The following is a 22,591-nucleotide window of genomic DNA, read 5'->3' on the forward strand; positions in this document are numbered from 1 at the left end:
GGCCCCCAGGTACACATATTAGACAAGGCTTTCGTAGGCGTTGTAGGTATTTCCAGGGGTAGTTTTATGGCTCTGGTGGTAGTGTGACTCTCCCTCTGTACCATGAACCTAAAAGAACACTCATGAAAGCCCGATTGACCTCCTTTTCGGCCTCTGGAAATAGTTGATGTGAGTGTGAAAGCGTCTGAGTGTCATTCTTAAACACTCTCCCAATCACACATATTTAACAAGGCTTTCGTAGGAGTGGTGGGCATATCCAGAAGTAGTTTAATGACCCTGGTGGTAGTGTGGCCCTTCTTCTGTACCATAGGCGCAAAAAAAAGCTCATGAGAACCCGACTGATCTCTTTTTCGGCTTTGAGAGTAGTTGACGGGAGAGAGGAAGCATCTCAGAGTACCACCCACCGCCCATAGTGTTCCCGGCGTATATGCAAACAGGCGTCGTCAGTATGCAGAGGAGCGCGGGAGGCACCTCAGACAGCGCCACCCACACAAGGTCGATGCGAGAGTGTTTTCCCTAAGCAAGAACTTGGTGGAACGGCTTCGCTCCCACCGATTAGCTTGTTCTTGCTACACACACACACACACACACGCACACACACACACACACGCAGTAAGACACCCAAGCTTCCTTATTTCCACCGTACAATCATATTTAGTAAGACAGACAGACAGACAGACAGACAGACAGAATACCACCATCTCTGTTGCTTCTACTAAAATAACTTAATCCTATCCCCCCCCCCCCCCCACACACACACACACATTAGAACACAGACTTTTTTTACTCTCACCTCACAGACACGTTTACCAAGACAGACAGACATACAGACATACACCATCCCTATCATATTAAGTACGGTAAAGGTTAAGTTCCATATGTAATAACTGCGCGTGGCGGCTGTGCTCATCTCCGCCGCTTTGGCCCTCAAACACAATATCTTCATCATATCCCCCACACGAGTGACCTCATTGCGACCTCTTGACACCACTTACATGTTGAGCGTTGTCTTGGCTTGCGTGGCTGCCTGGAAAAAGGGCGCCGCATTAGACTGCATTGCTGTGGCTGAGGTTATGCAAGGATGAGTCACCAGCCCAGACGGAGTGCGTGAGGGTTGTGTGAAGGTGGAACAAGGGAAGGGAAGGCAGGAGGAGTTGAAAGTGGAGAGGAAGATCGAGAATGGGGGTTTAGGAGCGTAAGAATGAACCAAGAAAGGGGAGAAGTGTTATATAGAAATGGAAGTGAGAGAGGCAGTGAGCATTGGGCTTGTGTGAAGGTGGGAGAAGGGAAGGGAAGGAAGGAGGAGTTGAAAGTGGAGAGGAAGATCGAGAATGGGGGTTTAGGAGCGTAAGAATGAACCAAGAAAGGAAAGAAGTGTTATATAGAAATGGAAGTGAGAGAGGCAGTGAGCATTGGGCTTGTGTGAAGGTGGGAGAAGGGAAGGGAAGGAAGGAGGAGTTGAAAGTGGAGAGGAAGATCGAGAATGGGGGTTTAGGAGCGTAAGAATGAACCAAGAAAGGAAAGAAGTGTTATATAGAAATGGAAGTAAGAGAGGCAGTGAGCATGAGGCTTGTGTGAAGGTGGGAGAAGGGAAGGGAAGGAAGGAGTTTAAAGTGGAAAGGCAGACCAAGAAGAACAGTTTAATATGTAAAGATGAACCAAGAAAGGAAGGAAGTATTGTGTTATGATAATGGAGGTACAAGAAGGAGTGAATGAGGCCATAGTGTGTGTAAAGGAAGTGAGGGAAAGGAAATAATAAGTTCAGAATATAAAAAGACCAAGAATATAAGCTTATGGACGTACAAATTAACCAAGAAGGAGTTAACGAGGTCATAGTGTTTGTAAAGGAAGGGCGGGAAAGGAAAGCAAAGAAACAGGTCAGTGGATAAAAGAAGACCAAGAAAAGCAATTTGATGACCTAAAAATGAAACCAGAAAGGGAAAGAAGCTTTGTGTTATAGTAATTGAGGTTAAAAACGGCTGAAATCAAAGCAGAAGTATATATAGAAATGAACCATGTAACACGACGCTCTGAACTGCAAGAAGGGAGGGTGAATATATATATAAAAAAAAAAGGAAATTTGAATGAAGGGGAAAAAAGTTAAAAAGGCGATAATCGAAGCAGAAGTATATATAGAAATGACCGATATAATACGACGCTCTGAAAGGCAAGAAGGGAAGGGAGCGTTATGATACGAAAGGAAAGTTGAATGTAGGGGGAAATATATACAAAAATTGGATCGTAGTCTGTCATTTCTGTTGTTTTTTATTGGTAATGTTCGTACGGGAGGTTCACACGCGAGGAAGGGAGAGTTAGTTCATTCTTTTCCTCTTTCTTTCTTTCTTTCTTTCGTTCTCTTTATCTTGGGTAGCGGCTCATCTTCATCTCTCTCTCTCTCATTTTTGTTTGCTCTCCTTCCAAAAACGGCAGCAAGAGTGAACAGCCTTACCTCACCTCACCCTCACTCGCCCTTTCCCCTCCAAGGACGAGTAGTAGTAGTAGTAGTAGTAGTTTTAGTATCACCCCCAGCCAGCCAGCCACTCAGTCAGCCCTCAGTGGTCCGCCCTTTTGTGTTGGAACTCCCTAAGATAGTATAGTAGTAAGATAGATAGTAAGATAATAAGATAGAAAGTAAGATAGTGAAAATGTAAGATAAGATAGTAAGATAGTAAGATAATAGTAGTAATAGTAGTAGTAGTAATAGTCACCCAACGCCCCCAGCCAGCCAGTCAGTTCTCAGTGGTCGGCCCTTTGTGTGGGACTCCCAAAGATGACGCGGCCCGTATGAGTGTGTGTGTGTGAGAGTGTGTTTTCTCGGCGGTGTTTGGACAAGGGTGCGAAGGGATGGTAAATACATGTCTTACTGACCGCGAGAAACCTCCTTCCAAAGACCTTACTTGTCCCTACCTCCCTCTCTCCCTCCTTCCCTTCCTTACTCACTCGTCACCGTTCTTTGTTCCTCCCTTCTGTCTGTCTTGTCTTCTGTAACTCGCCTTGAAGAGAAAGAAGAAGAAAGAAAGAGGAAGGATCGAAGTTAAGGTAGAAAGATAGTCATTTTAATTAACCAACTATACAGAAGGAGAGGAGAGGAATGCAATGGAGAAAGGAAAAGAAAAGGATTAGTGAAGGAAAGAAAGAAAGGAAGGGAGGAAAGATTGAAGTTAAGATGAAGATAAGGTCCTTTTTAAACGACTATGCATTTGTTCAGAACGATAAGAACTAAGACTAGAGAAAGGAAGAAAGGGAGTGAATAAGAATGCAATAGAAGAGAGAAAGCAAAGGAAAAACTGAAGGAAAGGAAAGAGAGAGGAAAAAATTGAAGGACTATGCTTTTGCTTAGAGAGAGAGAGAGAGAGAGAGAGAGAGAGAGAGAGAGAGAGAGAGAGAGAGAGAGAGAGAGAGAGAGAGAGAGAGAGAGAGAGAGAGAGAGAGAGAGAGAGAGAGAGAGAGAGAGAGAGAGAGAGAGAGAGAGAGAGAGAATATGAACGCAATAGAAAAAAAGAAAAAGAAAAAGGAAAACTGGAGAAAAAGGAAAGAGAGAGGAAAGAACTGAATGTAAGATAAAGACAAAGACCTTTTATAACCAAGCATCCTTCTCTCCCTTCCCCTCAGATGTTGATACCCCGGAACCAGACGAGAAGTCGCTCATCACGTACGTGTCTCAGCTCTACGAGATCTTCCCAGAGCCACCCAGCATCCACCCGCTCTTCAACATCGTGAGTAACCTCCTTGTAATCTGGTCCTTCGAATACCTCCACCTATGTAGCCTTTGAATCTGTACCCTTGTCTAGAGCCCTTTTCAAGCTGCCTGTGTCTTCTTTTCCAGGTCTTAAAAACTGTCCCTTCTTCTGTAGCTCTTGAAAAATCTCTTTAGCTATTCGTCATTTTTCCTTCTGTAGTCGAAATCCAAAGTTTAAAGTGCCGTGTGGACTGTAAAAGTGACTGTATGTTCTGTATGCTGATATGTAGTAAGTAGCTGTGTGTGTGTGTGACTGTATTTGCGGTGCGATAATGACTTGTGTGTGTTGTGGGTATGTGCGACTGGGGTAGTAACTGTGTGTGACTGGTGGTAGTAATCGTGTGTTTTTCCGGGGTTGTGTGTATATGTGTAACTGGGGTAGTGACTGTGTGTGTGACTGGTGGTTGTAATCGTGTGTTTCTCCGGGGTTGTGTATATATGTGACTGGGGTGGTGACTGTGTGTGACTGGTGGCAGTAATCGTGTGTTTCTCCGGGGTTGTGTGTATATGTGACTGGGGTAGTGATTGTGTATGACTGGTGGTAGTAATCGTGTGTTTCTCTGGGGTTCAGGAGGCGCAACGTAAGCTGGAGGAGTACCGCGAGCTGGCCTCCACGCTGCTGTACTGGATCCGCGAGCACACCTCAATCATGAAGGACCGACACTTCCCCACCAACACTGTCGAACTCAAGAGGATGGCCCACGAAAGCACCAGGTAAGCCTCGTCAAACACCCTTCCCCTGAAACCTTACCTGCCTACGAAAGAACCGGTTTTCCTCCACTATGTCTGAAGTTAGTGTAGGTAGTGAGGTTAGTGAAGTTAGTATAGGTTGAGTTAGTGAGATCAGTGTAGTTAGTATAGTTAGTAAATGGTGGTGTAAGTTTTTGTGTTTTGTTGATGTTTGCTCTTCGAAACCTACCCACGAAAGAGTTTATTTTGTCTCTTCTCTGTCCAAAGTTAGTGTAGTAAAGTTAGTAGTTAGTGTAAGTAGTAAATAACGTTATATATCTTAGTGTCTGATTTTCACCACTAAGCCTACCCACGCAAGACCCAATTTTCCATTTCTCTGTCCGTCCAAAGTTAGCGAAGTCTTGTAGTTAGTGGGAGTTGATGGTGTGTAGTTAGTGAGTCAGTGTAGTTATTGGCGTTGTTAATCCTTACGTGTCTGATTTTCACCCCTAAAGCCTTCCCACGCAAGACTCAGGTTTCCATTTCTGTGTCTGTCCAAAGTTAGCGAAGTCTTGTAGTTAGTGTGAGTTAGTGGTGTGTAGTCAGGGAGTCGGTGTAGTTAGTGGCGTTATTAATCCTTGCGTATCTTTGTTTTCCCTTTAGATTCCGACAAGAGGAGGTCCCGCCGAGACTGCGGGACAAGAACAGCTGCCAGCGCCTGTACCGGGACATCCAGAAGCTTCTGGACGGCACGGGCTTCCTGGAGGAGCAGCTGGCCCCGGAGCTCCAATACAACAACGTGGACTCCGAGTGGAACAAGCTCATGTCCCTCTACCAGGAGCGGGACGACGCCCTGCACGACTCTCTCTCCGGGTGAGTCCTAGAACACTAAAAGGCTTTGATTACATGTTTCGGGTTTTGGGTATTAGTGTCTTGATCGTCATTAGGTTCAACGACTTCTTATTGCCGAAAGAGGGTGTTTGTAGCAGAGAAATGCGTCGTTGTCCTTACCGTAGCACAGAAAGTTGTGGTCTTCCTGTGCAACGACTTCTTACGATTAAAAGAGAATGTTTGTGGAATAGAATCACCGTCGTCGTTATCTTCTTGTGCAGTGACTATCCACTGTTAAGAAGAGTGTTTGTAGAGTCTTCCTCATCGTTATCTTACCATGCAGTGACTTACCTACTGTTGAAATGAGTCTTTTTAGCCTGGAGTCGTCGTAGTCGTTCTCTTCCAGTCCCTCTAACTCCCCCTCTCGCCTCGTCTCCCCAGTGCTGACAGGCTGCAGCGGCTGGCGGAGAAGGTCCACCGTGAGATCAAGCAGACGGAAATCACCCTGGAGGAGGTGGAGATTCGCATTGAGGACGAAGCGAGGCGGGTGGAGCGCCTGCACCCCATGGACGCCAAGAGGAACTGCGACGCCCTGGACGGCGAGCTGGCGCAGTGCGAGGACACCATCAAGACGCTGCACACCGACGTGAAGGTGCTGCGGGAGGGAAAGTACCACGAGGCGCCCACACTGCATAAAAGGTGAGCAGGAAGGGAACTGCCCATCGTTTACTCTTGTACCTCCACGTTAATCCTGTCTGGCTTTGTTTTTCTCATCAAGTCTTTTGTGGTTATGTTACTTGGCTTATTTTTTCCTTTTTTCTTTCGTTTCTACTTGGCATACCCAGCCGATGTCTCAATTCTCTGTTTTCCTTTCTTCTTTAGCCAATACAGAAAGCCATTAAGCCAACCATCACCTAAATATTAACTTATTTAGCTTATCTGATGAGTGGGAGTCTATATTTCAAGCCCTTTACTTCTTCAGCCGCTGAACTTGTACACTTATGCTCCGAGCCTCAATACCATAATTAACTCTTCTGATGTACGGGGTCCCAATACCGTTCATCCCTAGTCCGCCGCCGCCTTCTGTTATGTCAAGCCCACGAATCCTCCAGTAACTGCTCTTTTACCTCTCACTATCCACGGAGCCTCAATACCTACCCTTCTTAACCCCTGTCTCCTCCGCCGCCTCGTCCGCAGGGTTGTGAAGCTGGAGGAGCGCTACGTGAGTGTGCGCACGCTCTTCGAGAACCGGCTGCTCATCGTGCTCAACAACCGCTCCTTCACGCAGCAGGAGTCCTACACCACCACCAAGAGGATCGTGGTGTCCGAGTCCCGCCTCGTGGAGACCAACGAACACTTCCGCTTCCTGCAGGAGTGCATCAACTGGTGCAAAGACAAACTGGTGAGTCTTGGCGCTTCGGAGAGTAAAGCCTTTGCTTAATGCACCTCTTTTTCTGTTATTTATTATAGTATCTCTTTTCAGCCCAGTTATTTAGCACTATGACTCTTTTCAAAACAGTTATTTATCACTACGCCTCTTTACAGTTCAGTTATTTGACGTAATTTCATAGTTATTGGCTCAAGACGTTTGCATCAGGGTATTGTATTTTTCCTATGGTCAGCTTCGGTGATTGCAAGTGTATCTGTGCGTGGCGGCGTACGTAATTATATGCTCTTATCTACGGTCACTGAAGGAGCGCGTTCTTTTCCCCCCCACAGAAAAAGTTAAACGACAGCGAATACGGCAACGACCTGGCGGCTGTGGAGAAGGAGTACGACAGCCACCAGAAGGAGCACAAGATCATCCACCAGTTCCACACCAACGTCGACCAGTGCGCCGCCGCCGAGGTGAGGCTGAGACGCTCTTCTTCTTGTTGTTGTTACACTGAGGGTCTCTAACTAGTTCCCCACTTTGCCTACCTTCTATAGTCCAACCATTTCAAATAGTCCGTTCGGGCGATGGATTCCTTGTGTCCTTTCCTCCCCTCTGCTCTGCCACACAGCCCAAACTCCTATTTTTCCCTCTCATATGTTATCTATAGCTAACATATGAGAGGAAGGGACAGGTGTTGGGACTGTGTGGCGGAGCAGAGGGCAGGAAAGGACACAAGGAATCGAACGCCCAAACGAACTATTGAAATGGTTTGGCTATAGCTTCCTAAATATGCCACCATTTCTTCCCTTCCCTTCATCTTTCAGCCCCGCATTGTGTTGGTATTAGTTCTAACGCTACAGTCAGAGTACATCGCGTTCCTTTTCCGCGACATCATCTTCCACGTCCCTTCCTTCCCTGACCCCAGCCGTGATCTCGTCTTTCCAGAACAACTTCAGCGGCGAGGAGCACAACGTTTACATCAACCTCCTGTCCCAGCTCCGCAAGATCTACGCCGAGCTTTTGTCTCTGAGCAACAAGCGCGTCTCAGACCTGCACAGCCTGCTTGACTTCCTGCAGGCCGCCACGCAGGAGCTGATCTGGCTCAACGAGAAGGAGGAACAGGAGCTGAACCGAGACTGGGCCAACAAGAGCCTCAATATCAGCGACGTGGAGCGCTATTACGAGGTAGGTAGAGGTTCCAAGCGTCAAGGGTCATTCGTAAGGAGAATCAGATCCCCCAACATGCGTCTCTGGTGAAGAAAATAGATTGCGAAAAGAAATATTAAGATTGTTTCATACTCTCGTCATGAAGGAGTTTAAGTAAGGAGGGAATGCTGCAGAAAGACGTTGAAAGGGATGAAAGAGTGAAGGTACAGGTTAACTCTTGCATATGTGAGTGGGACAACATATTTTTCGGCTGTTTCACGAATATAGACGTTCAATAACATCTCTAGTATGTGTAGAAGGGAACTGCATTGAGTTTACCATTGAAAGGAATGAAAGAGTGAAGATACAGGTCAATTCTTGCATATGGGAGTGGGACAGCCGAATTTTCGACTGGTTCACAATTTCATACATACATACTATAACATCTTAAGTATACATAGGAGGGTATACTGCAGAAAGGGATGAAAGAGTGAAGATACAGGGTTAACTCTTGCATTTGTGAGTGGGACAGCAGAGTTTCTGACTGGTACACAAATATATGCATGCTGTAACATCTTAAGTATGCGTAGGGTCATTAGCTAATCGTTCTGGTGATGTCTCGATGCAGAAACTGATGGGCGACCTCGAGAAACGCGAGGTGCAGTTCAGCGCCGTGCAGGACCGCGGGAACAGCCTGGTGATCGGCCACCACCCCGCCAGCAAGACCGTGGAGGCGTACCTGGCGGCCATGCAGACCCAGTGGCAGTGGCTGCTGGAGCTGACGCTGTGCCTGGAGACCCACCTGCAGCACGCCGCGCACTACCACACCTTTTTCACCGACATCGCCAACGCGGAGCAGTGGATCATGGCGTGAGTGTCTCCCTTACTTACATGATTTACTTTATACTTACCAATCATATTTAGGCTACATATCATACTTACCATACTTACCTTATACTTAACTTACGTGGTTTTTGTTTTGATTACTGACAATACTACTCTACTTACTCACACTTCCTTTTAATGCTCTTTGTACCTTTCTTTAATCACTAACAAGACTTACTTTTCATATTTACTCATACTTACTCATACAACGAAAAGCAGTAGACCTCGATTTTTTGTCTTTTCTATTCGCATTTTGGATTTTTAAGTGGTTTGTGAGGTTCTGAAGGGCTTAACATGACCCTGAAGAACACTTAACGATCAACACAAACATCATCGAACTCTTTTTCTCTCTCTCTTCACCTCAGTCACGACGAGAAGCTCAACACCACCTTCTCCGTGACCGACTTCGGGCTGGACGACGGCGAACAGCTGCTACGCGAGATGCAAGACGTGCGTGAGTCCTTGGCCCAGTTCAACGGTACTGTGGACGAGCTAATCGGCCGCTCCAAGACGGTGGTGCCGCTCAAGCAACGCCGCCAGACCCTGAGGCACCCCACCACAGTCACGGCCATCTGCAACTACAAGAAGATGGATGTGAGTGAAGGGGCTTAGAGGGAGGACGTGAAGGGGACAAAGGGAGGATCAGGAGGGAGTAAAGAGATGAGTGAAGGGAGTTAAGGGATGGTTTGAAGTAGCTCGCCATTGTTAGGTTAGTAAGGAGTGAGTTAGTACATAGAAGAAGGGATTAGTTAGTAGTTAGAAGGAGTTAGTTAGTTCGTAAAGGGTGAGTTAGCAGTTAGTAAGGAGTTGGTAGTTAATAAAGGGTTGGTTAGTTAGTAGTAAGGGGTTAGTTAGTAGTTCTTAAAGGGTGGGTTCGCAGTTAGTAAGGGATTAGTAGTTAGTAAAGGGTTGCTTGTTTAGTTAGAAGGGGTTAGTTAGTAATTAGTAAAGGGTTGCTTGTTTAGTTAGTAGGGGTTAGTTAGTAATTAGTAAAGGGTTGCTTAGTTAGTTAGAAGGGGTTAGTTAGTAGTTAGTAAGGGTTTAGTTAGTAGATTGAAGGGGTTAGTAGTAGGTAAAGGGTTGGTTTGTTAGCTAGAAGGGGTTAGTATAGACTATAGAAGAAGGGTTTAGTTAGTAGTTCGAAGGTGTTAGTAAAAGATTAGCAGTTAGAACGTTGACCCTTTTATAGTTTGCAGACATGTATACATTCATTATCCCTACCCTTTGCGAAGCCTTAGAGCCCTGAAAGAGAGTAGTAAATGAGCCTTGCGTTGCCTTACCCCCCGAACAGATGAGCATCAACAAGGGCGAGCGTTGCACCGTTCACGACAACAGCAACCGAGTCAAGTGGAGCGTCGTCAGCAGCTCCGGCGCCAAGGGCATGGTCCCCGGCGTGTGCTTCACCATCCCGCCGCCCAACCAGGAGGCCATTGACGCCGCCGAGAAGCTGAAGCGTCAGTACGAGCGCTGCATCGCCCTCTGGCAGAAGAAACAGCTGAGGATGCGCCAGAACATGATCTTCGCCACCATCAAGGTTGTCAAGAGCTGGGATTTGGCACAGGTAAGGAGGTGGAGGTGTCTAGTTGGTCTCTGGGGTGTTAGTCGTATATTAAGGTATTGATAGATGGAAGAAACAACTGAGGGTGCGTCAGAACATGATCTTCGCCACCATGAAGGTCGTCAAGAGCTGGGATTTGGCACAGGTAAGGAAGCGTGGAGTCTCGCCCTGCCAGTATCTTCACGAGGTAGTCTGGTAGTGATTTATCATTAGAAACACTATTTTAACATGATTTCAAGGGAGTTCTCTGTTCCATCCTCAATATCACGTCCCCTCTGTGCTTGAAGAAGACACTGCAATCTCGTATTCATAACTTACGTGATACATTTAGCGTGTTGTTAGTGCTTTACAATATTAATACGAGGTGGCTTGCAGTAGTTATCTTAGGAACACGTATTTAACATGATATCAAAGGAGTATTCTCATTTATCTTCAGCATCACGTCTCCTCTGTGCTTGAAGAAGACACTGCAATCTCGTATTCATAACTTACGTGATACATTAAGCGTGTTGTTAGTGCTTTACAATATTAATACGAGGTGGCTTGCAGTAGTTATCTTAGGAACACGTATTTAACATGATATCAAAGGAGTTTCCTGTCCTATCCTCAACACCACGTCATCTACAATCCTTTAATCTCTAAATCATAATTCACGTGATTCATTTAGCATATAAAGTTCAGTATATCATTCATAGTGAGTTAACATCAGCCTCCCTACTCTCTCCCCTTCAACAGTTCATTGCCATGGGAGCCGACCAGCGCAACGCCATCAGGAGGGCGCTGAACGAGGACGCCGAGAAGCTCCTGCAGGAAGGCGACCCCAACGACCCGCAACTCCGCCGTCTGAAGCGCGAGATCGATGAGGTCAACCGACTCTTTGACGAGTTCGAGCGTCGCGCCTCCGGTGAGTCACGTGTTGTGCTGCAGTGCTGTGTGTGTGTGTGCCAGGGCGGTGTCACTCATACTGGGGCGGGAGGGTTGGGAAGGGGGGAAGGGAGAGTGGTAAAGGGGAGGGTTGAGAGAGGGGAAGGGGGTGGAGGGGAGGGGTGAGAGAGGGGAAGGGGGTGGAGGGGAGGGTTGAGAGAGGGGGAAGGGGGTGGAGGGGAGGGTTATCTTCGTGTTAGTGAGAGCGTGAGGTAAGGTTAGATTTCCATGTGTTGTCTGATCTCATATGTTGCTGATTCACTCACCCCCTGCCACATCCCCTGCCACCTCACCACCCAGGGTCACACCACACCTCCCTCCCCCTCCCTGTTACATTCCATACGTCACATACTTTTTTCAGCTTCTTCTCTGTCTGACCCCCCTGCCACCCTACCTCCCCTACCACACCACACCTTACACCACCTCCCTGTCAACCCTTTGGTCTTGGTCTTGGCAGTCACCCCGTTTGGCAGTGAGACAAGGTTGAGGTAGGGAAGTAGGGGAATGGACGGGAATGGGGGGTGACTTCTTGCACACACACACACACACACACACACACGTCATGTAGAAAAAGGCGACAGGGTGAGATTTGTTTTCCATGTATTGCTTGATATGATGTTGCAGGGGTGTTGAGGTAAGGGAGTAGGGAGTAGAGGAGGGGAGGGGGGTGAGGTCTTGCACACGAACGTCCTGTAGTAGAAGGCTTGAGGGTAAGGTTTGTTGGCCATGTGTTAAGTTGTGAAGGGTGACCTCTGGCTTGATCTAATGATGTAGGAGTGTTGAGGTGAAGGGGGAAGGGGTGGAGGGCGACCTATTACACACTCACGTCTTGTAGTAGAAGGCGAAAGGGCTCGTTATCTGTTTCCATGTGTTGAGTTGTTAGTGTCTCGAGCCTCGCCCAGACACGTTGGCGAAGCGGTTTTATGGGGTCGTTTACGTTCCCCATTCTCGCCCGTCCAAGGCAGCCTCCAATTATGCCTATTAAATTAAAGAGAAGGCTCAGTTAATACCACGTCCGTTAGTAATACATAAACCATTGATTGTATTATATTTCGGATTGCATTCACTTCATTCTCACACCGGAACCTTATGTATCAAGGCCCCGAGGGAGTAATTGTGAATCAGTAATGTTAGCTCCTCTATAACCTGACCTAACCTAACCTAACCTAACCTAAGACACAAGTACTAGGAATGACCAGCACGCACAGAGTCACTGAGCCACAAGAGCACTTAGCCAAACGGGGTCACAAGCAGATGAATCCCAAACCAGAAGTAGTTTTTTCTTGTTGAACTGAGTCTCGTAAGTACCATTCATTAATCAATACACTAGGAATGACCGGCACACAGTCACTAAGCCACAAGAGCACCTAGCTATACGAGTTACAAGCACATGAATCCCAAACCTGCAGTAGTTTTTTTTTTGTTGAACTGAGCCTCGTAAGAACCATTCAGTAATCAATACACGTAAGAAAAACCAGCAAGCACACGCCACAAAGCCACAAAGCCACAAGAGCACCTGGCCATACGGGAACACAATCAGATGAATCCCGAACCTGCCGTAGTTATTTGTTGAATTGAGCCTCGCTAGTACCATTCAGTAATCAATACACGTAAGAAAAACCCAGCAAGCACAAGCCACAACGTCACTAAGCCACAGGAGCACCAAGCCATGCGGGGCCAAGGGCAGATGAATCCCGAACCTGCAGTAGGAATTGATTTTAGAAGACGGGGGCGCGGAGCGAGGAGAGGTGGCAGCCCTGGCGGGGGATGACTCGTCTGGCCCCGTCTGGTCGACACTGCTGCCCCCTCGTGGCCGCGGCGCCAGTATTGCATTGGGCTCCTCGGGCTGCAGTCTTGCTCCTCCCAGCGATGGGTGGACACGGGACTTTCCTAACGTTACCAGAATCTCGTACTTAGGTATTGCCCGGCATCTGGACCGTGACAATCAGGGAAAACCATCAGTTGTTAATGATTTTCACGATAACGTCAATTGGGTTGCGTTGTTTGCGTGGATATGACGTTTTTTCGGAGTGTTCCTGATATATGCGATGTTCTAAGTACGACAATCTGGTAACGTTGAGCCTCCCTTGTGTAGTATAGTGTTTAGTGTTATCGTGATCGAGTGACGAAGAACGCAACGATGATTCCTCCGAGCGGTGACTTCACGGTGCTGGGGCCGATGTGGGACGTGAAGGGGAACATATTCAAGTGTAAATTCAGGAGCACAAGCGAAGGTTCCGATTCCCAAGAGTGTGAGGAGGAAGGAACCGTGTTATTCCTACACAAACTAAGGCTTGCGGATGACTCTAACGCGTGTGACGAGGAGACGTGTAAGTGTGCGTGTCATGAGAGCAGCTGCGGCGAGGATGTCTTGCGGGATATTTCTGACACACTGAACGAGAGCTGGACGTCGTCATTACTCGAAGCGGATGTCTCACAAGGTACGGGACCCTTAGCACAGTACCGTATAGGGAGGAAGGGGGATAAAGGGAACTACTTCGAACTAGAGGGAAAAATAAACAATCGAGATATGCTTGTGAATATGTAAACCCCAAAATAACAAAAGACTGACAAAAGTAAATACAGAAGAATTAAGTCCATATTAAACATCTCGGGGCCCAAGTGCACATTTGACTAGGCTTTCGCAGGAGCTTGGGGGCATTTTCAAGGGTAGTTTAATGGCCCTAGTGGTAGTTTGACCAGGAGCTGCCATGTATAGACCAACCGGCCTCTTGCAGACTCCTTACGTTCTTATGTTCTTTTGTTCTTCTGTACCGTGAACTCAAAAAAAACACTCATTAGGACCCGATTGATCTCCTTTTTGGCCTTTGGAAGTAGATGTGAAGGGTGGAAGTGTCTCAGCATACCCACTTTAGTAGTTACGGGACCCTTAAAAACTACGGGACCCTTAAAAACTACGGGACCTTTAATAACTACGGGACCTTTAATAACTACGGGACCTTAAACAACTACGGGACCTTTAATAACTACGGGACCTTTAATAACTACGGGACCTTAAACAACTACGGGACCTTTAATAACTACGGGACCTTTAATAACTACGGGACCTTTAATAACTACGGGACCTTTAATAACTACGGGACCTTTAATAACTACGGGACCTTTAATAACTACGGGACCTTTAACAACTACGGGACCCTTAACAACTACGGGACCCTTAACAACTACGGGCCCCTTAGCGCTACGAGTCCGTGGTTAGGGTTGCGTCAGGTCCTCGTATGGGGCAGTGTATTGATCACATATGGAAGTTAAGTAGAGGAAAGGCATGATGTTAATGGTCTATAGGATTGTTAATTACGTGTATAGTTATGAACCTCGTCTCGAAACTGCTTTCTGACGTGTTGTGATCGTGTATGGAGGGGAAGGGAGAGGAGGGTATGGAATGGCAACCCCCCTCCTCTCCTTGGCAGTAGTTATACGTGTGTGTGTGTGTGTGTGTGTGTGTGTGTGTGTGTGTGTGTCATTCATTTACATAGTTATAATATACGTAGTTGCCATTGTTTAAGTTGTGGTCACGTGTGTGTGTGTGTGTGTGTGTGTGTGTGTGTGTGTGTGTGTGTGTGTGTGTCGTGCATTTACATAGTTATAATATACGTAGTTGTCATTGTTTAAGTTGTGGTCACGTGTGTGTGTGTGTGTGTGAGAGAGAGAGAGAGAGAGAGAGAGAGAGAGAGAGAGGTGCATACGTGCGTGCTAGACCTAAGTAAACTTTTCCAATAGGAATTGCATGTGTCTGGAGCTTCGGGCCAACTGTGCCGCCAACCTTGAGGCCTTGACTATTGAACCAAGGAAAAATTGCAAAGGGCGGTGAGGGGAACAATGCTGTGGACCCGATTGCAGTCTTTATACCTTTTTTTTTATATTTTACGGTGAAGGAAACAGTTCAGGGGCAAAATCAAAGAGAAATAGCCCACACAATAACAAGATACCCCACAAAATACAAAAAAGCAAAACACACACACACACACACACACACACACACACACTTAATGATGTCAAGGGGGAGTGCCATTCCTGTCTTTTCCCTTCCTTCCCCTTCCCTCCTCTTCATACACGATCACAACACGTCAGGAAGCAGTTTCGAGACAAGCTTCATCACTATACAAGCGCTCCTACAAAAACAAAAAAGGCCCGGAAAACAAAACAAGAGGCCGCACTTATTAACTTATGCTATTCTCTACGACAAAACAAAAGAATACTCGGAAATAAACTACGACTCGGTGGGGGAGGGGAAACAGAGGGGTGGGTGAGGCGCCTTTCTGTAGGACCCAACATGCACTTCACTCATATAATCATTCATCTTATGCTTCTATTAACGGCAAATAAAACAGACAGCAGGAAAACCAACTGGGAAGCAACACGCGAGTCTGCTTGTCAATAATAGCCGTTGCGTTGATAAGGAAGGATGATAAGGGAATAAACAGTGACGCCCCACGTGGTTGTCGCCTCACACGCTACAATCACTGCCTGCCGTGTACCCGATCGCCGCACATCGCTTATCTGTGTTTTATAGATAGTTGAGGGCGATGATTATGATGTATCGGTGATTTATTATCGGTATCAGTGATAATCTCATCGCGTACTATTCTTCACCGTACTCTTCTTCACATCCCCGTTCATTCAGTGCATATAGCTCCCTCCCCCTCTTGCCAGTTGTCAATCACGCATCCCTCCCACTCCTACCTTAAGCTTTGCAACGAGTTAACCTTCCCTTGCCCCAATACCTTTCAGTCCCTCCCAAGATCGTTTTAGTGGACCCGGCAATCCAGAACCCACTTCTCTCCCACCAGTTGTCAAACACGCATTATATTTTCTCTCCCAGCAAGAGCCCTAAGCCTTGCAACGAGTTAACCTTCCCTTGCCCCAATACCTTTCAGTCCCTCCCAAGACTGTGTTAGTTGACCCGGCAATCTATAACCCACTCCCCTCCCAGCAATGTCAAACACGCATTAAATTTTCCCTCCCAGCAAGAGCCCTAAGCCTTGCAACGAGTAGACTCCCTCGATCGTTTGTTTCCCTAGCACCAAAACCCAAACTCGTGGGACTAAATAGCCTTTCCTTCCTCCAACACTCCAACACTCCCCTCCTCCACTGCTCGTGTCACTCCCACCAAAGTCCAAACCGTGTGACTAGTTAACCTTCTCTTCCTCCAACGCTTATGTCCCTCCCACCAAGAGCCATAAGCCGTGTGAGTAGTCAGTCTTTTGTTCCTCCAACGCTTATTTACCCCCCGCAGAGCCCAAGCCCGGCGCGGTGCTGGTGGAGCAGTGCAGCAGCCTGAAGGAGTACCTGGACCTGATGGAGAAGATGCTCATCCAGCGCTGCCTCGCCGGCATCCCGCGGGACCTCGACCTTCTGGAGCAGCTCGTCATCGAACACAAGCAATTCGAAAACGACCTCTCATCCCGCGAGCTGGAGGTGAGAGGGGAGAGAGACATATAGTTCGTCAGTGTGTCGCAGCGCATTATAGATTAACATTGGGTATAATAGGCGTGATCAGAGAGACAGGTTCTTAGTATTCCTGTGTGTGCAATGTGTTCATCTCCCCGTCAGGTTGAAAGCATCCAGAAGAACTACCAGAACCTGACCCGCCGCACGCCAGCCATCCAGCGCACCGTTGAATCCATCACGCAGCAGTGGGACCGCATCTGGGCCCTCTCGCACGTGTATATCGAGAGGTACGGCGCTTGTGTTTACCCCACCGACCACCCGTTCAAGACTAGATAGCTTACAGAATAGGGGGTTTCCATGTTTAGACGGACTTCTTACTGGTACAATCCTTGCTCATGTGCTTGTGTTTATCTCATTAACTACGGAACCAAGACTTCATAGGTTACTGAATAGGGTGCTTCCATGTATAGACGGACTTGTTACTGGTACAATCCTGGTTCATACTTGTACTACTTTGGTTCTTGTGTTTACCTTATTAACTACGGTACCAAGACTTCATAGGTTACTGAATAGGTTAACTACGGTACCGAGACTTCATAGGTTACTGAATAGGATGCTTCCATGTATAGACAGACTGGTTACTGGTACGATCCTGGTTCATACTTGTACTACTTGTGTATCTCATTAATTACGGTACCAAGACTTCATAGGTTACTGAATAGGGATAGTTAGTAGCGTATGAAGTGATGCCATGTATAAACTGACTAACAAATTGCAAAATCCTATCGTATTCCTCATTCTTTTACATTGGAGGGTGTGAATCTTATGTTTTTTTCTCAGTAACAACTACCCACTCAATAGCAACCGGCAAAATCCTTCCATATACCTCATTCTTTTACATTGAATGGTGCGAATCTTCTGTTTATTCTCACAAACTACTCACAAGACATTCTCAATCCATCTCTTCCCTGCCTGACTTGTGATTGTGTTTCCCTCATGCCCAGGATGAAGTGCGTGGAGATGGTGGTGACGGGCATCGAGGAGGGCACGCAGGTGGTGTCCGAGATCGAGCTGAAGTTAGCCGAGCACCAGGACCTGCCCGACGACCTGGACGACCTGGAACGCGAACACCAGGAGCTTCTTAATATCCAGCAGACCATTCATGACCACCAGGTACTCTACTGCTGCTGCTACTACTACTACTACTGTTTCTACTTTACTACTACTACTACTACTACTACTGCTGCTGCTGCTGCTGCTATTCCTGTTACTTCTCCTCCTCCTCCTCCTCCTCCAATTCCCTTTCCTCTTCCTCTTCATCTTCCCTCTCCTCCTCCTTCTCCTCCTCCTCTTCCTCCTTCAAGTCATCATTTGTTACATAGATTTAAGACCAGAGATTCTATAGCAGTGTAACAAAGAGAATTGAATAACAAACTCTCCCTCTCTCTCTCTCCCTCTCCCTCTTCCCTCCCTCAGGCACTCATTGACAGGCTTCTGGAGGAGTGTCGCAATGTCCGCACGCTGGTGGTCAAGTCTCGCCCCAGCCAGAAGATCCACCCTGATGTTGACAAGCTGGAGGAGGACGTGAGAAAGCTCCGCATACGCTGGGAGAACATGTGCTCCCAGATTATTGAGAGGTGAGGTGTAGGGGCACTTTGGTTTGGTATAAGAAGAAAATCACATTGTTCTTCTAGAGTGGTTAGGTGCCAAGTCTCTCTTATCTTCACTTCTCCATATGATTGATTTTGTCATTAACTCTGTACAATTCATTTATTCTATGTGCTATGTAAAGTTCAATGACTACAGACTCATTTGTTTGTCCTAACTCTCCCAAACTGAGGATCTAATACTACTCTGTTATTCTCTGTGTACTAAAAGACTTGCATTGACTCCAGACTTCTTTGTTCTATCCCTTCCAGGCTCACTGTTAGGTTATCTTATATGGATGATGTGTTCTGTAACTTGCATTGACTCCAGTCTCCCATGTTCTCACTCTCTCAGGCTCTGAATTCTACTTGGCTAGTTTATATGTATGAAAAGACTTGCATTGACTCCTGCCTTCCTTGTTCTATCCTTCCCAGCCTTATAATTAGGATATTCTGTATTATATAACTTGTATTGACGCCAACCTTCCTTGCTCTCTCTCCCCCAGGCTGAGGAGCTGCGAGGCAGCCTGCGAGCTGCTCACCAAGTACCGTAACGGCCACGACTTGGAGAAGCGCGAGATCAACCACCTCGAGGACGGCCTGCGCATCCAGAAGATCGAGGACCTGGGACCGTCTGAGGCTGAGCTTGAACTTGAGCGGCTGAGGGTAAGCTGGCGGCCCTCTCAGACAGCCCCAGAGCCACTTTTTTCCTTTCTCTCCATCTGTCCTTCGGCATAAAACTCTCAACATGAACCAAACTCCTGATATTAATGATTTCCGTGGGGTGATCAAATATCTCCTCCTCCGCCTGTCATTGGCTTCCCTGGGTACTGTTTGTCTGTTTGTCTGTTCCTCCACCTCCTCCACCTCCTCCGTCTCCTACCCAGATGTTCCTCTCACCACTAACTAACCCATAACTCACAACCCATACCCACACCACCATGCCCCCATTCCTCGACCCCGTACCCCCTTCCTGGCACCCCCCATACCCCCGAACCCATGCACCGCGCGACGTCGACCCTCGCGAAGGCCCCTGTTGTCCTATTTTTTTCCGGGACTGTTTTTATTTTTGCAAAGCGGATATTTTTTATAGCGTCTCCCAATTTTTTGATCATTTTTTTTCCAGGGCTAATGTACGTAACCTCCTCCTCCTCCTCCAACCTCGACCTCACCCTCATCCCCTTTTTTTATATATAATTTTTTTTTCTTCCGATTCCAGGGCATGAACTACTGACTGACTTACTTAATCCATTCTCCGTCCGTGGTCCCTTGCAGGCGTATTAATGCATATGCCTTTTCTTTACAGAGTATGTACATGAAAATTATAGAGAAGAAAACAAGCATAGAACATGTAAATATCCTTGGCGGAAGGTTCATTCGGGAAGCCAAGGTATGTTTCACTCCAGGCCACAAAGACCCACACACTTATACCCTTACACGAATCCTAGCACAAAGTCTATTTACGGACGCACTGCCACAAAAAAGACATCAAAATATATATATCCCGTAATGAATATTTTTTGAGTTCATTCCAGGTTTTTTTCAGGTGGTGATTGTCTGAAGTCTGTTGTACATTCTCTAAAAATATCCCCACACACAAAATTAATTCTCATTACTCAGTGCATGTGTGGTGTGTCCCTTCTCCAGGGCGGCCCCAGAGTAATGAATTGGCATGTAAATATCCAACAACCCTTAATGGTAATAATGTCGGTTTAGTCGTGTTAACTGCTTCCGGTGGCTTGAAATCTCCTCCTCCTGTCGCTGTTCTTGCCTCTAGCAACATTGATTCCTGTGACCCACTGTAACGTACTAACACACACTAATTTGCAACACCTCCTATAGATCTATGACTTGCGCCTGTCCCAGTACAAGGCCAGTCTAGAAGAGGTGCACCCCAGCCTGGACGCGAGCCTGCGCAAGAGGCCGCGCATCCAGAGTGGGGGTGACAATGTCATTCAGCAGCTCGACAAACTCAACAGCCAGTACCAGTTCGTCGCCGATGAGACCTACGACCGCATCGCCAAGATCTACAACAGGTTCCAGCACGAGAAGAACTTTAACGTAAGTGTAACGCCTTTATTGTGTACTAGAACTTAAGATACATCAGGTTAGGTTAGCAGGGTAGGGTGTAACATCTTCATAGTCTCCTAGTGCTTAAAAATAAACAACTGCTTCCAACCTGAGAGGAACCTTAAAATGTGTGTTTCCTCAACTCTGCTTATAATAGAACACTCTAGGAAGGTATATTTAACATCTTTGTTCTCTGTTAAGTGCTAAATAATCACTTCAAATCAAATAGGAACCTTAAAGTGTGTGTCCTCTATTTCATGTTAGGGGTAAATTCACTGCTTATAATATGACAGCCTAGCAAGGTATATTTAACATCTTCGTTCTCTGTTAAGTGCTCAGTAATCACTTTAAACCAGATAGGAACCTTAAAGTGTAAGTGTACCTCTTTTTCTGTGTTAGGGTTAAATTCACCGCTTATAATAGAACAGTCTAGCAAGGTATATATATAACATCTTCATATTAATAAGTGCAAAATAATCACTTGAAACCAGATAGGAACCTTGAAGTGTAACTGTGACTCTTCTATTTCACAGTAGGGGTAAATTCACTGCTTATAATAGAACAGTCTAGCAAGAAATATATATAACATCTTCGTTCTTTATTAAGTGCTAAATAATCGCTTCAAACTTGAGAAAACTTTGGAGTGTAAGGGGTAAATTCACTACTTATAAAATGACAGTGTAGCAAAGTATATATATATAACATCTTCGTCTTCTTATTAAATTCTAAATAATCACCCCGAAACAGAGAGGAGTCTTGAAATATAAGGTGTAACTCCTCTATTCCATGTTAGGAGTGAAGCCATTGCTGATAATGGAACAATTTGGCAGAGTAGGTTTAACATCTTCATTGTGTATCAGAGCCAAGTGATAAATAATTCCTGCCAGCCTTAAATAAGCTCATAATATTAGTGTAACATCTTCATTTTACATTAGAGCTAAAAGATAAATAGCTGCTTCCAACACAAGAACTTAAAAATATATAAGTGTAACAATGACTATGATTAGATTCACTCTCTTATCTCAAATAACTTCTACTATATTGACGTGAGGGTTCTTTCCTTAGCTTCAGTAACCTTTAGCATAGTTTAGTGTTAATATATTTCCAGCAGTATTTTTTTTTCTCTTGGGTAAGTTCATTTTCAGCGCCTTCATCTTGCGTGGACGCCAGCAAGATAAGTGTTCACTGTTTTATGTGCCATTAAGTTTAAGACCCAATGAGAGAGAGAGAGAGAGAGAGAGAGAGAGAGAGAGAGAGAGAGAGATTAATAAGATTGAAGGAGAGAAAGGAAAACGCTGGAAGAAAAGGAGGAAAGAGAGAGAATGATAAAATGGAGAGGAAAAATGATGGAGAGAAGAAAGAGAGAGTGAGAGCGAGAGAATGAAAGAAAGATGAAAAAGAAAAGGTAGAGAAAGAGAATGAAAGAGAAAGTAATGAAGGTGGAGGAGGGAGAGAGAGAGAGAGAATGATAAGATAGAGAGGAAAATGGGGGAGGAATATGAGGGTGAGAAGAGAGAGAGAGAGAGAGAGAGAGAGAGAGAGAGAGAGAGAGAGAGAGAGAGAGAGAGAGAGAGAGAGAGAGAGAGAGAGAGAGAGTAACAAAGATGGAAGAGGAGGAAGGAAAGATGAAAGAGAAAGAGAATAACAGGAGTGGGGTAAGATAAAGAAGGAAAAAGCTGGGAGAAGAAGAGAGAGAGAGAAGGGAGAGAGAAAGAAAGAAAGAAAAAAGAAGTAAGATTGAGGAAAGGAAAAGAAGGAAACCCTGGAAAAAGAAGAGGAAGAGGAGGAGGGTCAGAGAGAGAGAGAGAGAGAGAGAGAGAGAGAGAGAGAGAGAGAGAGAGAGAGAGAGCATGAAATATAAAGTAACAAAAGAGAGAAGAATGCAACTGAATAGGAAATAGGAGAGAGAGAGAGAGAGAGAGAGAGAGAGAGAGAGAGAGAGAGAGAGAGAGAGAGGAAAACGATTTAGAGAAAGAATAAGAAGATTGAGGTAAAGAGGAAAAAGTTAAAAGAAAAAGAAGAGGAAGAAGGCTGAGAGAGAGAGAGAATTCATGAAGGACAAAGTATCAAAAAGCAGATTAGAACAGAAAAACAAAGGATAGTCAGAATCCAATATAGGAAAAAAAATCCATAGTAAGTGAAACGTGGGAGCGCACACCGTAGAGTTACACGCCACACTGCGACAAACACTGAGGTATGCACGCACGTTTTATGACGGCCTAGGAACACGCCTGCACGGAGAATAAAATATATGCAGCCCAAACGTGTTCCTGGACAATAACTCAAACCACACACAACCCACTAACCAGGCAACCATTCTCTGCAGCTTACTAGTC

The 22,591-nt window shown here is 46.1% G+C and overlaps 1 protein-coding gene across 44 annotated transcripts in view; it reads left to right on the plus strand.

The window, feature by feature from the left end:
• The window catches only part of LOC127006931 (microtubule-actin cross-linking factor 1-like), a 309,855-nt gene that overhangs the window by 168,345 nt on the left and 118,919 nt on the right, over positions 1 to 22,591 (plus strand). For 42 of the 44 annotated variants that reach the window (XM_050877291.1, XM_050877298.1, XM_050877306.1 and 39 more), the window contains 18 exons: positions 3,613 to 3,716; positions 4,311 to 4,453; positions 5,072 to 5,281; positions 5,681 to 5,938; positions 6,437 to 6,641; positions 6,959 to 7,087; positions 7,560 to 7,799; positions 8,389 to 8,630; positions 9,011 to 9,239; positions 9,937 to 10,206; positions 10,939 to 11,107; positions 16,385 to 16,566; positions 16,702 to 16,826; positions 17,544 to 17,712; positions 18,016 to 18,176; positions 18,692 to 18,851; positions 19,492 to 19,575; positions 20,028 to 20,246. In XM_050877291.1, coding sequence (XP_050733248.1) covers positions 3,613 to 3,716; positions 4,311 to 4,453; positions 5,072 to 5,281; positions 5,681 to 5,938; positions 6,437 to 6,641; positions 6,959 to 7,087; positions 7,560 to 7,799; positions 8,389 to 8,630; positions 9,011 to 9,239; positions 9,937 to 10,206; positions 10,939 to 11,107; positions 16,385 to 16,566; positions 16,702 to 16,826; positions 17,544 to 17,712; positions 18,016 to 18,176; positions 18,692 to 18,851; positions 19,492 to 19,575; positions 20,028 to 20,246 — 3,299 coding nt within the window. Of the gene's footprint in view, positions 1 to 3,612; positions 3,717 to 4,310; positions 4,454 to 5,071; positions 5,282 to 5,680; positions 5,939 to 6,436; positions 6,642 to 6,958; positions 7,088 to 7,559; positions 7,800 to 8,388; positions 8,631 to 9,010; positions 9,240 to 9,936; positions 10,207 to 10,232; positions 10,349 to 10,938; positions 11,108 to 12,954; positions 13,045 to 13,222; positions 13,569 to 16,384; positions 16,567 to 16,701; positions 16,827 to 17,543; positions 17,713 to 18,015; positions 18,177 to 18,691; positions 18,852 to 19,491; positions 19,576 to 20,027; positions 20,247 to 22,591 lie in introns of those variants that run through there. The other 2 variants (XM_050877327.1, XM_050877326.1) reach the window with 2 other exon arrangements.

Source organism: Eriocheir sinensis, chromosome 34, assembly GCF_024679095.1.
Source record: "Eriocheir sinensis breed Jianghai 21 chromosome 34, ASM2467909v1, whole genome shotgun sequence".
NCBI classification, from domain to species: domain Eukaryota; kingdom Metazoa; phylum Arthropoda; class Malacostraca; order Decapoda; family Varunidae; genus Eriocheir; species Eriocheir sinensis.